This window comes from Leptosomus discolor, chromosome 2 (genome assembly GCF_034619465.1).
Source record: "Leptosomus discolor isolate bLepDis1 chromosome 2, bLepDis1.hap2, whole genome shotgun sequence".
Classification (NCBI taxonomy): domain Eukaryota; kingdom Metazoa; phylum Chordata; class Aves; order Leptosomiformes; family Leptosomidae; genus Leptosomus; species Leptosomus discolor.
Window position 1 is genome coordinate 39,349,310 of NC_141392.1, and position 14,939 is coordinate 39,364,248.

A 14,939-nucleotide genomic window follows, 5' to 3' on the forward strand; every position below is an offset into this window, starting at 1 on the left:
CCAATGGATTGTACCTGTGTTAAGAGTATTGCAAGGTTGTATTCTTGCCATGGAAAAGTATGTGTTGCAGCTGTCTTTTCTGCTGTCCCCATGAGCCTTCAACACTTCTCTCAGTTTTCTCCAGCATGCCTCTGTGTGCAAAAGCTGAGTTGTGAAGCATGCTGGTTTCTGATATCATAAGGTTGTCATGCATTTTTGTGTCTAGGTTATCTAGTCAAATTATTTTTTAGACCAAGTCACAAGTATTTGTTGTTCTGCAGAGCAAATTCTTACGTTAATTGTCAATGTTAGAAATAAGGAACACAATTAGGCACAAGTCACTAACTCTTCCTTCTTTTTTGAAAGCCTCTTCCTTTTCTTCAGCGAGGGTTCTCCTTTTCTAGAGATGAAAAAAGCCTGTCTTCCTTTATTGTTGGCAGCTCTGCACACCTGGAGGTTTGACTGGGAGCATGTTCTGAAAAGAGGTGCTTTGAATGGGTGTTACTCTGTGGAAAGCTAAATCTCCCATAGCTGTTACTGCCATGCTCTTAGATTAAATTAAACAGTTTGGCGTAACTATTAATCACTTCAATTATTTCTGTAATTCCAACTCCAAGACAGCTTTGTACTTTAGCTGGCTTAGTCGTATCACATGACTGTGACTTTCAAGGCATTGTCCAAGGGAGAGAAACAACTTACTTGGAAAAATCTTAGGCTGGAAGGCAGAAATGTTCTCAGTGACAAGCCCTCCTGGTTGTTTTGCAGCCCCTGCTTGACTGCCTGTTTGGAAGCAGCCTCTGTGCCTTGAACCAGAATGTTTAGGAAAGTACAGGAGTTCTTTGGCATATGGAAATCTGATGAAGAACGGTAGAAGTGTAAATGGCCCTGTTAGCCAGGTCTTAGCTTGTTCTTATGTCAGCCAATCCCCAAAATGCCTCATTTTGAGAACACAGAAAACATCTCACTGAAACCTGTGACTTAAATCCTTCCCAGAGCTGGGCATTCTGCCAAGCTTCCTCCATCCTAAAGTCTCTTACAAAAGGGATAAAGACCATGAATCCAGAGAGGGCTGGGAGATTATTGGTCCAACAGACACTCCCTATTCTCTACCTGGATATGAAGCCAGTGTTGACTTAACGCTATGCACTAGTGTAGAGGTTAGAGGAAAACCCAACCTAGCACTGCTTTGTGTTGTTAATGAAATGCTTGTGTTGTTAATGAAATGCTAGAAGACAATGGAAAGCAACTCAAAGAATGCACAAGAAAGAGAAAGATTAATCCCATGTCAACACTTTAACCTGATTCATCCATCGGTCCCGCTGTGTGCCAAGTGAGCCCTAATGATGCATCAGGCATTGGCCTGTAACTCGGTGTATAGGTTTTTTTCTTTCCCTTGTAAGTCTGTCCCAATTCCCATGTTTCTGAGGTTTTAGTTCTAAGGTTTATAGCAGGTTACAAAATACTGAGAATTATGCTTGGGCCAGTGGGAAAAGATAGCTTAAAAGAAATTTTCCTTTTTTTTTTTGGTAGCTCCTTAAACCTAAAATTTCACAGATATCATTATTAGTATCTTACAGGCCAGATTTGTTTTTCAGATCTATCGGTGAGCAGCACTTGATCTACAAAGATATTTTAGAGACAGATTATTACAGGTTAATAGGCCGAGTTCAGAAATTGATATAGTCCTATAAAAGCTGGTAGAGGTTACATTGAAGCTAACAGATTCACAAAGCTGTAAAAGGGCTGGGTATGTACATCAACTGTGCTGATAAAATTTCTACAGTATGAGCTTGTTTGTCCTAACATTCACCTTATGCCTTCTGGTGGCAAATTCAGCTATGCACAAAATTATTTCCAGGTGATCTGTTTGATCAGAGGACTGATTGTAGGGGAAGTACATGTGCAAAATGCAGTGGGGTCAGGCTGCCTTCCTTGTAAGGACATACAGAATGGTGGGGCAGCTGAGACCAATCTTGATTTAATCATCCCAGGAATACAGATGTCTGCTGTTTCATGGAGCAAGTGGAAAGGCAAAACTGCAAATTAAATGTGAAAATGAGTGCTGATTCTCGCTGTATTTTCTATTCTGAATTTATGGTAAATAAGCAGTGGAATAAGAAACTTATGCAGTTCTAAATAGATACAGGTTACAGGCTTTTTAATAGTGGTGATCCTGTGATGCCCAGTGAGTATCTGTTGGTTACTAAGTGCTTGGCTAGATTTTCACACACCTTCTCTGTTCACCATCAGCCTCCTCCCCTGCTGAAGGATTATTGTTTTAGAACTGTATTTAAACTATTCCTGCAAGAATTTGCACTTGCAAAACCCTTTTGCATGTAGCAGGGCCTTTTATAAGGAGAGAGAGAGAGAGAGAGAGAGAGAGAGAATGAACTGCATTGTCTTAAAGGACAGATTTTTAAAGTATTTAAGTGCTTATAGCAATGGAAATTGAATATCTAGATGCTTTTGGAAATCTGTGTATGTATCCACATATGTATCCACATGCTTTAATAAGTTTGTTCCAAGTGGTTTACCTAAGGATCAGTTAGTCACTGCTAGAGAGTTGAAAAGGGAAACTTTCTCTTACTGCTGTAGCCATTCATCATTTTTGCCTTTATGAAAAAGAAATGGGAAAATATAGCTGGTTTTAGAATCCAGTGGAATAGGGAAGAAATAGCAATGAGTTCTAAAAGAAAACCAAAGTTTATTTTCTGAATAGTAGACTTCTCCTGTAAGCTCATACCCGTAATGGATGAAGGTAGCCTCCTACTATTTGTAAAGTCTCTGTAATCACCACATGGTTATTCAAAATTATTTGCTGAATCCTTTATGCAGTGTGGTTGAAGATCTGTGATGTATTAGGTAGCCGGACTTTGAGAGAATTTGATCTGCTGAATACATTTTGATAGTAAAAATCACATGCTATTCTTTCTCTTTTCTGATTGGTCATGGTTCTTGTTGCAAACCTAATACCTGGTTTGAGTATTTAATGTTTCCAAGTTTGCATTAATTTTTCTTTATATCATCTCATTCACTTACAAGCACAAGGTGAGTATGAGGTGAAATGATTTTTTGTGTTTTTACAAAAATGTGATACAATCCCCACAAGCACCTTTTGTCAGTGTAACCTTTTTACCCAGGTTTTCATCATTACTGCATATTCTCAATGTAGTGTTTTTCTCATCAAGTGCTTTTGTTTCCGTTAACCAGGATGCTGAGAAATTGGCTGGTGAAGAGCATGCCTGGAAAGAAGTCAAAGATGCTGTAAATGAAGTGAGATATCCAAAATCAAAAGAAGGTATCCTTTCAGTGGCAGGCTACAATCTGTCATTCAGTTGTGAAAACAATCCAGAGAGCCCCTTAGTATGCGGTTTATCTTTTGACATTTATTTCCTAAAGGTTTACATTTGTAATGTTGTTTTAAAATGTATTTTTAATTCATTTGATGTTTAAACCATGTTATATTCTTAATTGTGTTAATGTAGAGTCTGTGATTACTTGGACTGGAACTGCTTCATGGCAAGGAAAGTAGATACGTAGGATGTGATGGGATACTTTGACTCAGGTTTAGACTTATGCTGTCACAGCCCATGACTTTATATAAATCCACTTCTAAATTAAATTGAGCTTAATCTGAAACGTTGTTAAATTTTTGTTCCATTACTTCCGTTCTGAACATTTCCAGGTTCTTATTCTTTGCACAGCAATGACAATAACAAGGACATAATCACAGTCAGGTTCACTGCAAACATTTTAGAATCATTATAATAAGTTATAATAATAATGTTATAATAACTGATAATTAAGCAAATTGAATGAGGTGATCTTGCACTAATAAACAGAACTGGAGCCTAATGGCCATCATGTAGATATGCAATCCAATTAAAAAAATAAGTGAACAGCAACAGCCAAGAAAAGATGAGCAGAAGAAAGGTGAGATTTTTACTAGAAGACTATGAGTATATTGATCTCTTTCTCATCTTTGAGGTCTTTTCCAACCTCAATGATTCTACAATCTTAGTCTATTCAGTGGAATTTCACTGACTGAATTTGGCCTTTTGTAGCAAGATACCTTACCATTTTCAGAAACATGGTCTTTCTCTGAAGCTAGAGATAATTAAATCTTCCAGCAGTCCTTTTCAGCAGCATAAGAAAAAAAAAGTTTGCATGGTGATATTCCAGGTTGGAAACAAATGCTCACAATTTTTATTGTAACACAAAAAAACCCTGAGATTTTTTCTTTCTAATCCAGATAGATTCATTTGTTAGCAAAAGGGAAATGCTCATCTCATCTAACTTTAATTTTCATATAGTGTCTAGTCTGTCTTAGGTTCCTCTGTAGTCACTGGATTGAGGCAGACAATACTGAAACAAATCTTCGGGCATTCAGTTTTACTTCAGGGCCCATATTTTAACCTTAAAGTTAATTTATAGGTATGCAACACGCAATTGCAATAATTTTTATGCCAAAAGTGTGGATCCAGAATACTGGTCCTATTTAATATTCCTATGTTTAATTGCAGGAGAAATTTCACCTACTGAATTTTGCTAGGGTCTTTAATTAAGATTACGGATTTAGCTGATATCTGAAAATTTATCAAACACATTGTACTAAAAGGTATCAGGAATGGTTGAAAAAATATGTCCTTGTTGTCTGTTCAGCTTCTGTTCTCAGACATGGACTATTTGAAATGTGTCATCTTTCCTTCCATTGCACCACAATACCAGTGCTAATTGGCGTGCAGTGCCCAGTGCAGTACCTGAAAAGGGGGCTTGGCGTTTGTCCACTTGCCAAGAATGAATAGAAAAACTTTCTTGCTGACTGACGCACATAGTCATTAGTTTCTTAAAATGTAATTTTTTTAGCAAATTAAACCAACAGTTCCTACAGTTGAGAAAGTTAGTGACTTTGTTATAATCAGTAGCTCAGATTTTCAGATATGGTGGTGTAATGCTAAATCTGCAGTTAGAGAACTTGAAACAATATGTGTGAGTGAACTGTCTCAGACACAAATTCTAGTTTAAGCATACAAATTGAGACACTAAAGTCCAGTACAAAGGGATTTTTGTGCAGAAAAGGATTTCTCTGCATCTCAGGCCACACAACAGTAGTAGAGCTGCTTGAGGGCTGCTCCTCTAGTCTTGGGCAGATACAGCTTCTCTTTTGTCCTGTCACAGCTGATACTGGGTTTTCTAATTTGCAATTTATGTACCTGATGATTTGGTCCCAGCAGGTTTTGCATTGTAGCACATCTGCTATTAGATACTAGTGAGTGAACGAAGCAGTACAATGAGAAGTAAAAGCAGACAGACTAATACTGTGCATCAGCTAAAATGGTAATCTTTCAAGAATGTCAGTGCTTTGTGCTTTCTGCAAAAAATTGTATCAAGTGGAAATAATATCCCTCATTCTTCTGTTTGTCTGTCCTTAATCAGTTGTAAAGAATACATGGATGTTTGCCAGAGATATAAAGGTTAAGGTGCAATTTTATAATAACACATTCCTTCCCTTATATGGTTTTTTCAGTCCAAGGGCAGGAGAGCAATTCACAAATAATTAGTTTAGCCTTGTAACAACCATGCTATAAATTCTGGCCCAGCCACATAGTGGTCAGATTCTTAAATTTAAGTATGTAAATATTCCCATGTTCAGGAAGGACAAATTAGTTCATCACAGGGTTATCATTGTACACTTAAATCCATTGCTGGGTTGGGGTGAATAGTATTTTCAGTAATGTTGTGAAGATAACTGCTGAACTTCCTTGAGTTGATTGTATGGAAAGGACTGTGATACAAAAAATGTTATTACTTCTCTTACTCTAAATCTAGTATTTTTTTCATTTCATTTGTTCTTACTGGTGCGTATAGTATCTTTTTGGTGCTTAAACTTCTTGCATTCTGGGACTCCCTTAAAGTCTCAGATGACAGTACTCATTTAAAATCTGGGGGTATTGGTATTCAGCTTAGGTATGGCCAGAGAGAGAATCTGGTCCACAGACAAGTCAAACCAGTGTAGAATGTAATGAAAATAAGTGGTTTGTGGTAAGGAATATCCAACTAAAGTGAATGCAAGCTCCAGCTTACTTTCCTCTCTTCCAGACACACAAAAAATCTTGTAGCATTGGAGGTAAAAATCTTCTTTACTGCCAAGATTCTTAATCCTGAACTACAGTCAGACTTCAGAACTGTGATACTTTTTTTTTCTCAGGCATGAATCATGGAGCTGTATATGGAAAAAAACCCAACAATGCTCTTTAGAACTGTTTCAAGGAGAAAGAAAATTAATTAATTGCAAGACAAGGTTCTAACTTCGTGAGAATTCTAAACTGAATCTTGGGCAGCTTAAAAATATGTGTAGTTATTTTAATATATTAAAAAATAATTTTCTTTTTTTAGCTGTTGAGACACATTTCCGTGGGTTCTTGCCCTTGGGTGTAAGATTTGGAGGAGTATCTTAAATAAATAATAATGTTTCGGCAGCTAAATAAGAAGTATTTGGATTTTAGTTTGTTATGTATTAAAATATCCTTTCATTTTGTCATATATTACCCTTTACTGCTGAAATACTGCCGCCTTTAGAAATTGTTTTGCTAAATGTAAACTAAACTAATAGTTACCTAAGCAACTGCTTCTGAGTTCAAGCAGTTTTCGAGAATTGAAGTGGAGTCTGGAATGATGGCAGCTTTTTTATCTTAATGCCCTGTAGCTCTTACTCCTTGCTAACAGCATTTAGAACTTGTATTTTTGTTCGATTAAAGATATTTCTTTAACTAAGGCTAATAACAGAGTGGGAACAGGTTCTGGCAAGATGTCAGAATCTCTTGAGCAGCAATATGGGTCGTCTTCCAGACACAAATATCTATCAGCTGAAAATGCTTGACTGTGCCATGGATGCCTGTATTAACCTTGAATCCTGGGAAGAAGCTTTGTATTATGGCAGCAGGACTCTGGAACCATACAGGTAAGAGATATAATTGGTTCAACTGTTTCCAAAGATGGGGAGAGAGGGGACTGTCTCATTAAAAGTAAAGATAGTGTTTCATCTAGATGCTTCTTACTGTTTTTATTTCTTGCTGTACATCTCGCCTTGCTTTCCAGGTTAATGAATGAGGCAGAACTCCTATTCTGTTTCCACAGTCAGGCTGAGAGCAAACAAAATTATAATAGGAACTATAATAATAACTGATTATGAGCTCCTCATTGTTTCATGTGTTCAGATGCTGCCCCATCCCTGATCAGATGCTGACTTTCTGATTCAGACTCCATTGCCATGAGGATATCAGTATCTTATGCTGAGCTAGGTCAAGCTTGAGGGACAGGCAGCTGACTGAAATAATATATATTCTCTGTATACTCTATAACCTTGCAAAATGCAGTTTCAGCTGAAAATGAAAAGGCCTCTGGTCCTTATTTTCGGCAGGGGCCGAGGTGGCGAAGTACTTGCTGTTCTTCTCTCCTGGTTAGTACTTGCCTCTATGCTATATGCTGGGAGAGTTTCTGAATCTGATGGACTTTTATTGATAAAAAAGGATGCTCTGGAAGATCCTACTTAATGTGATAGGTCTTGAAATTGTTTGGAGCCTGGACCTGTAATGCAACTTTGGTCATCTGGTGGAGAAAGGGCACATGCTGTCTGCTTTGGTCTGTGTTCTAAAGGCTTTAATACTCAAATCTTTGCATTCTGGATATTTGTGTTGTTGTAAGTAAATATAAACCTGTGCTGAATGTCCAGATATAAGGTCACTCAGGCATGAATGTTCATTCTTGGTAAGGTATTTTTTTTAGAGCATCCATTTCTTCTGTGCTAGTTCTTCTTCACCGTGTGATGTTCCAGTACACAGGATGATGTGGAGAAGTGTGAGCTAGTGCTGAATAGTATGTGCTGCTGTAAATGTGAACATCTTAGATTTTACATGTCTTCCCTAATCAAACTAGGATACCATCAGCATTCAGCAATTTGCCTGAGGAAATTTCATCTGTAGAGAAGCTTGGTATTTGTAATGACTATTGCTTCTCATAGATGTGGGCATGAGTGCCTACAAATTCTCACATTTCTTCAGGGTAAAATTTACATCAGGCATGTTCCACTTAACCTTTCAAACAGGGCTTATGTAGTACTGCAGTAGTACATGCTTCCTGCCAGCCTTCTACCATGTGGCATGCTCCAGGTGAACAGAGAAGTCTGCCTGTTTAAATGTTCCTTATTAAATGAAAAAACAAAAACAAAAACTCGAAAACCACCTAAACGCTCACTTGTTTTTTATTTTATAACTTGTTAACTCAGTTCTTCACAACTGAAAATGGAGGATTTTTTTACAGATATTTCCGAGAGCAGAGATTACAGTGAGACCAAGTACAATTTTACCAGATAATTTAGTAAAGCTTTCTCTGTTTTGCTTACTGAAGTGTACTGTAGTTTTCAAGCTGTTTAATGCAGGAGTTCGGAGATGATGGAAAGGGTTCTACTGTGCATTCAATTAGTATCTCTCAAGGAATGCTATTTATATGAGATATTTGACCTTTTTTTTCACCTTGAAGAGCTTGTCCTTGTTCTGTCCTCATCCAAAAGCATTTTCAATTGTTGTTTTTTCTTTATACCTTCAAGTCATCACTACAAGCTTTGATACACCTGAAACAAAATCCTCAGTTTCTCATCACAACAAATTGTGCCCTAAGCAGCAGGAGAGCAAATCCTAGGAAATCTTTTGGGATGCATTGTATTTCTCCTGTTGAATCAATCTACTGCTTGGCTGCTCCTGCAGTTCCATTATAGTTATCTATTTTCCTTTCCTCACCTCTGAAAAAAGTATTCATACAGCTCTCCACAGGGAATCACCTGAGAATCCGAGCAGTCCATATAAATAGGAAATCATTGTTACAACTTTAAAGGCTCTGGAGATTTGGCCAAAACCAATTTTAATTTCAGGTAATGTGTTTACTGTGCATTTTCCATTTCTTTAGCAGCAGGATTAATTTTCAGTGCTCTGTGACACATTGTATCACACTGTATGTTTTCATTATGATGGTTACTGACTTTTTCAGAGTTAGCCACTTCATGTAATTGGCAGAGACAGATGGTTAAACTACATAAAACTGATTTATCGTACTGAATACCAACATCTATGGTTTAGGTAGTGACAATAGCCAATGAGAAACATTGTTTAGGACTTTTCAAATACCTCTAGAACTTCCAAAAGAAGGGGAGAGATGGTGGTTGTCAAGATGAAAAGCTGCCTTCTCCTTTTGTGCTGAACCATAACTGTCCATTACTTGTTAAAACCTACAACATGTGCTTTCACTGAATAGCCTAAGCTAAATGTATCTACACAGCTTTTCTTGTAAATGTCACAGTAATAGTCTGTCTGTCCAAGAGCCTTAACAAAAGCTAAGACATTTGCCTGAGTGAAAGCTGCCCCACATCATAGTCAGCACTCAGCAGCTTGCAAGAATAAACTTCCTTTCAAAAATCCTTATGAGCCTTAACCACAGAATAACAGAATATCAGCAAGAGGTGTTACAATGGTTTGTCATGTCTCAGCACATTCACACTCTAGGCTGACTGCTGCTCGTGAAGGACTGGATTCAGAGATACTGGGTAAGGCAGACTTCTCTTTGGTTACCTCTGAGGAAGGACACCAGTATTTAGCCCTTAAATTGCAGAGAAGGCACATATGTTCTGGGGTTTTGGTTTGGGTTTTTTCTCCCCTTGTCTCAAGTATTCAGTACTTATACCACAGACAAAGAGTGAAAGTATGCATTTGTTGCAAAACTCTGCTAGTTGTCCTCAGCTATTGCAACAGGAGTAATAGGAGGAAAAGAAGTAGCCAAGTGACACCATGGGCCTACTGGATTTAGGAAGCAGAAGGGACTGGGTAAAGCCATGTCACCTCTCTAGGCTCCTGTGGCGTCAGGTCTGGTGAGATTCTGATACAGAGAGGGACAAACATGTTTGTTTCTATTCTGCACTGCTCATAATCCCCTGCTGAACTTAGAGCTGGTATATAAGTCCCACGGTTTTTCAGATGGGCTGTTTTAATTAACAACCCTTCATCTCCAGTGCTGCAGCATTAGGAGTTACTGGAGGCCTCCAGCATTAACAAGAGGAAATTCCTTCTTTTTATCCTGTGCAGAAGTGTTGTGCAGAAGTGCTGTTCTGTCTCTTCCCCCAGCAGCCTTGAACATCCTTCCCCTTCCATCCTCCCTTTCCTGAGTCAGCACCAAATACAGGGCTTGTGCTGATGTGGCTGTTCTGCTTCTGGAGTGGGAGGGAATTGAGTAGGTGCAAGCATCCTATATTTGTGTTGGATGTGCATCATTTGTCTGTTCTTCTCACTCCTCCTATTCTCTGTTCCTTCCAGTGATGTTTTGCTGTATTAATTCACCTTTCGTCAGTGACTGAGGTCTTTTAGGGAACAGGGAAAACAATCCCTGTCAACACAATTTCTCTTTGTTTTGCAAAGGGATGGGATTAAGTACAGTGACTGGGATGTGCTTCTTGTTGAGTATTTTCTGAGAACATGGTTGAATTTTCATTGTGTGAACAAAACATCAACCAGGAGGTTTTGATTTAGCATTCTAATTCAATAGATATGGTGGACTGTGGTTTCTAAATATGTGAACTTCAATCAAAAGGCAGATTAAAAATTGATGGTTGCTATAGTATTTTTTCCATGAGTCATGATCTTGTAAAAAACCCAAAAATATCTGTAGAACCTAATATTCTTGGAAGACACTCTCAACCTGTTTTCTCTTTTTCAAAAGGGCTCTCCAATAAAGAGTTTGGATTTTATTTGGCCTATTTTTCCTCATTTTACAAAAAAATCCTGCTTTTACATGTGTTTCATAATACACACGATACATGCAATGACTGGAAATAAATTAAAATTTTTCATCTTTACCTATGATCAAATATATATGGTTCTTTACTGAGTTCAGCAGAGTCCTGACTACTGGCTAGTTCTGAGGCACTTGACTTGAATTTACGTTTGCATCGAAAGTAAGAGTACCTAGAAAACTCAAAAAAAGTGAGCTGCAGTGATAAATAGGACCACTGGGGGCTGCTAGTGCTTAAGGGTTAAAGTCTGGACTCAGCGCAAATCGGCACCTTGGTTGTGAGAGGTCCCCTGGGGACTTGTGCGTGGCTGGCAAATTTCTGAACCTACAGATAATAGTAATTCAGTGACCAAAGTTCAGTGTCTTAATCCTAAAACATCAGTAGTAATCATAAATCTTACCTCTGGGATCACCTGAGAGGGAGACAAAAATATGAAGGTGGAGAAAGCAATTCAAAGAAAGAATGAAACAAAGAACAGAAAGAATAAAATCTACCTTGCTCACTTTTCTGGGTGTTTAGAAAACGGCCACAGGCATTTATCTCTAATGTTTAGAGTAAAATGTGTGGAAATAAGAGAAAAAAAATAATCTTGGCAAAGAACTGTAAGAGATTAAAAAAAAATAGAGCTCATGGGAAGATCTGAATAGCTGGGATATCCTTTCTTTCCATTGTCTAAACAAAGAGAGGTGAATTAAATTAAGATTCAGGATTTTTAGATTCATGAATGGTTCCATTGATTTGTCATGTACAGATAGTAAGATAGGAGTCCCAAGTAAACATCAGAGCTTTATGAAAGGAAGAACGAGGTACATTTGCTAAAAGGGTATCATAGAATCACAGAATGGTTTGGGTTGGAAGGGACCTTAAAGACCACCTAGTTCCAATCCCTCTGCCATGGGCAGGGACACCTCCCACTAGATCAGGTTGCATCTGTGCAAATGTGAAAGGCTGGGGGCATCACAGCTTATTGCAACCTCAAGAAGCTGTTGTTAGAAATCAAATGAAGATCACTAAGCAGCCTCAGTGCACCTTCAACATAAGGAAATCAACAGAGGGATAAGATCTTGATAGTGATAAACTGCTAAAGCAGGTAGAAACAGTGGACAGCACCAAAATCAGTTCTCTACTTTCTTCCCAGGTAGTTGATAACAGATCACTCTTCACTGCTTGTGCTTAGTGAGTTATATGAAATTAGCTGACACTATTAGCATAACTCAGTGGAGGCCAGACCATCTTTACAAACCACAGTGGCTCATGTAGCAGTTAGAAATCCTCATGAGAGGCTGTTGATGTTATAAGTTCTAATTGTAGTCTAACAAAAACATTCTTCACTTGAACATGTGTCTCCTAGTGTAAGTCAGACCTTCTCATGCACTTTACTCTATGTATTGTTGTGTTATACAGCTTTTCAAAAAATGAGAATATATATGAACATTTGTATGATTTGTATGATAATTGCCTTTGTTCCTACTTTATCTCCATCTCACGTGTCCTTTATGTGAGATAACATAGACCTCAATATTTTTTTTTCTTATTGCATATTTGTTATTTTAATCAGAAACTTAAAGATGGTTTGTGTTCTGGAGAAGTTTGGATACCTCTTGTGCAGATCTGAACGGACAAAAATACACATCATAAAACCATGAAAACTGTAAACTCCAGTTGGTTCTTTTTTGTTGGCCCTCTCAGTAGGAAACCCCAGTATTAATTGGAGAGTGTATTGACTGGTTAATTTTAGGTAATTTATCCAAATGACAGATGTTTGTAGCAGTATTTGCACAATTTCTGGCTTCAGTGTACCTATTTTATAGAAAGACAGGGAGCATGCTCGTCCCTGTCTTGATATCTTTAGGTATTCCTTAAAATGCTTCAGCAGCCTACTCATATCTTCCATCCCTCCCTCCTCCTCCCATCCAGACCCCTCCAATCACAACAGTCTTTTCCAAAAAAGAAAAGGAAACATTTTATGTCTAAAGTCTGGTGCCTGAGTTATCAGTGTCTTGATCAATCCATTTCCCACACAGGAAATGGATTTTCTGGTTTGCTGCTTGCTTGCTAAGTATATCTGCATAGTACCAGCACCTTTGCTTCTTTGGTTCTTTTCTAGTTGTTTTTCTTGTATCCTTCCATTACAACCACATGTTGACCCCAAAAGTGGTACTGAGTTGCATGATCCTTAATGACTTCTGTGAGCTCACACTCCCGTAAGTGTCTCACCATCTACCTTTCCTTATTTTCACATATCGTACATATAGATAAAATTTCTTACTATTCTCTGCAGTCATGCCAGCTGTTTTTCAGGCATGATTTTGATGTCTCTAGGTTGTCTAATATACTCTGTCACACATGAATAGAAGTTCAGCAACATCAGTGTTAATTTGCAGTACCTCATTCAGTATATACCACATTTCTTAGGTAGGCTAAGAATTTTGAATAGCTTCATGGCTGCAAGATTTTTCTGACAGTGTTTATCCAGTAGCTCTATATTTGTATACTTGTCCTTACTAGCTTCAGTTTTAGCTTCTAGTTTCAGTTTTATTTTCTAGTTTCACCTTTCGCTTATACCAAGAGGTAATTGAATTTCAGTTTTACAGATAGCGATTTTCTAGTGATGTTAGTGAACTAAACCACCAAGTTTCCCAGAGTTTCATTTTTCTCTGACACAACTACAAGTGTTGATTTCCCCACCTCTCACATAGCATTTCCAAGGTGTTTTAAGACACTTCTTGAAGGAGCTGTGTTCTCTGTCAATGATAACTTCATCTCTAGAAGTACGGTTTTGGTTTTGGTTTTTTTTTTTCACTGTAGGATCTCTTTCAGATTAAGATGTTAGACCATTCAGGGCACTAGAATAAGGATGTCAGTCCTAGTCTACCTGCCTACCAGAACTGAAAGATTTGTTTATGTTTTGTTTTGTTTTTTCTTTTTTCCTACTTAAACAGTAATCAGGGGATTTTTAAAATATTTCTTTTTGTACGTGCATTCCAGCAGTTTACAAAGTAAGGACTCATGGAGCCCTTACCTTGGCCTGCTTGTTGTTACGTACCAATTAAAGAGCATGCACAGATAAAGTAGAAGTGAGTATTAAACATGTGCTAAACAAATACATATACTCTCCAATACTAACCTACAAATGCATCAGTAGATACTACAAAGACCTGTGTGCTGTGAGCAAAATGCAGCATACTTATTCAGCTGGAACGATTTTGAGAATGATTTTTGGGAATTCACAGTATCTGTGTGAATTTTGCTAAGAAGAAAAGGAGGGAGTTGATGGCATACAGATTCTAAACAAAGGTTTGGTTAGAACCTGGGCTAAGATGGGATTGGGAAGTGATATCAAGGGAACAATTAACAGTTAAAAATAGATACATATGAAGCATTTTGGATTCCTTTGACAGTAACTGAACAGTGCTTTGAAAAAGCTATTTTAAAGGCAGAAGCGGTGGTGAAAAGGGAGACAAAGGGGAAGGGAATCATTAAAAAAGAAAGATAAACTTACAATGCTATCTCTGATGAAAGAGACAAAAAAGAGAGGGCATTTAGAACATAGCAGCAGAGAAGTTGTAAGGAACAATGCATTCTCTGGGGGGAAAATGAGGAAGAGTCTGATTTTAGTCAGAAAATATCTACTTCTTTGTCTGAATAAATTGTCAATTTGAGTTGAGGAGGCAGAGACTGGAGACTTGGCAGTTCTTCTAAGGAGGAAATCAATTAAGAGTTCCTAGTGGTGGAGGTGTGAACAGTGGTGAAAAAGGAAAATTGTGGTATTTAAGCAAGAAAACAAGGTCTAAGCAACCTTTGAGGTAAAGGCTAAAAAAGTGGAAAAAAGCCCAATATTTTTTCTATTGAAAAAGTGGAAAAGTTACTAAAAAAGAAAAACAGAGTTCTGAGGGAGGGAAGAGGGAAGGAGCAGCAGATAAGGACAGCAGAGAAACTGAAGAGCATAGAGTTTGTTTAAAGGCTGAATCAACATGATTGGCCAGGGATAGTGAGTGATGGAAAGATGGTGCTTTCAAGAGGGGCATGCAGAACCGGAAAATTGAAGGAAGTATTGTAAAACAAGAACCATGCTAGTGAATGATCAAATTCCTAGTGAGATGATCCATCCAGCAGCAAAACCAGA

The 14,939-nt window shown here is 37.9% G+C and overlaps 1 protein-coding gene across 1 annotated transcript in view; it reads left to right on the forward strand.

Moving 5' to 3' along the window:
* The window catches only part of SMYD3 (SET and MYND domain containing 3), a 434,008-nt gene that overhangs the window by 376,468 nt on the left and 42,601 nt on the right, over positions 1-14,939 (forward strand). The window contains exons 9-10 of the mRNA XM_086460934.1: positions 3,190-3,277; positions 6,766-6,940. Of these exons, the coding sequence (XP_086317060.1) occupies positions 3,190-3,277; positions 6,766-6,940 (263 nt within the window). The remainder of the gene's footprint in view (positions 1-3,189; positions 3,278-6,765; positions 6,941-14,939) is intronic.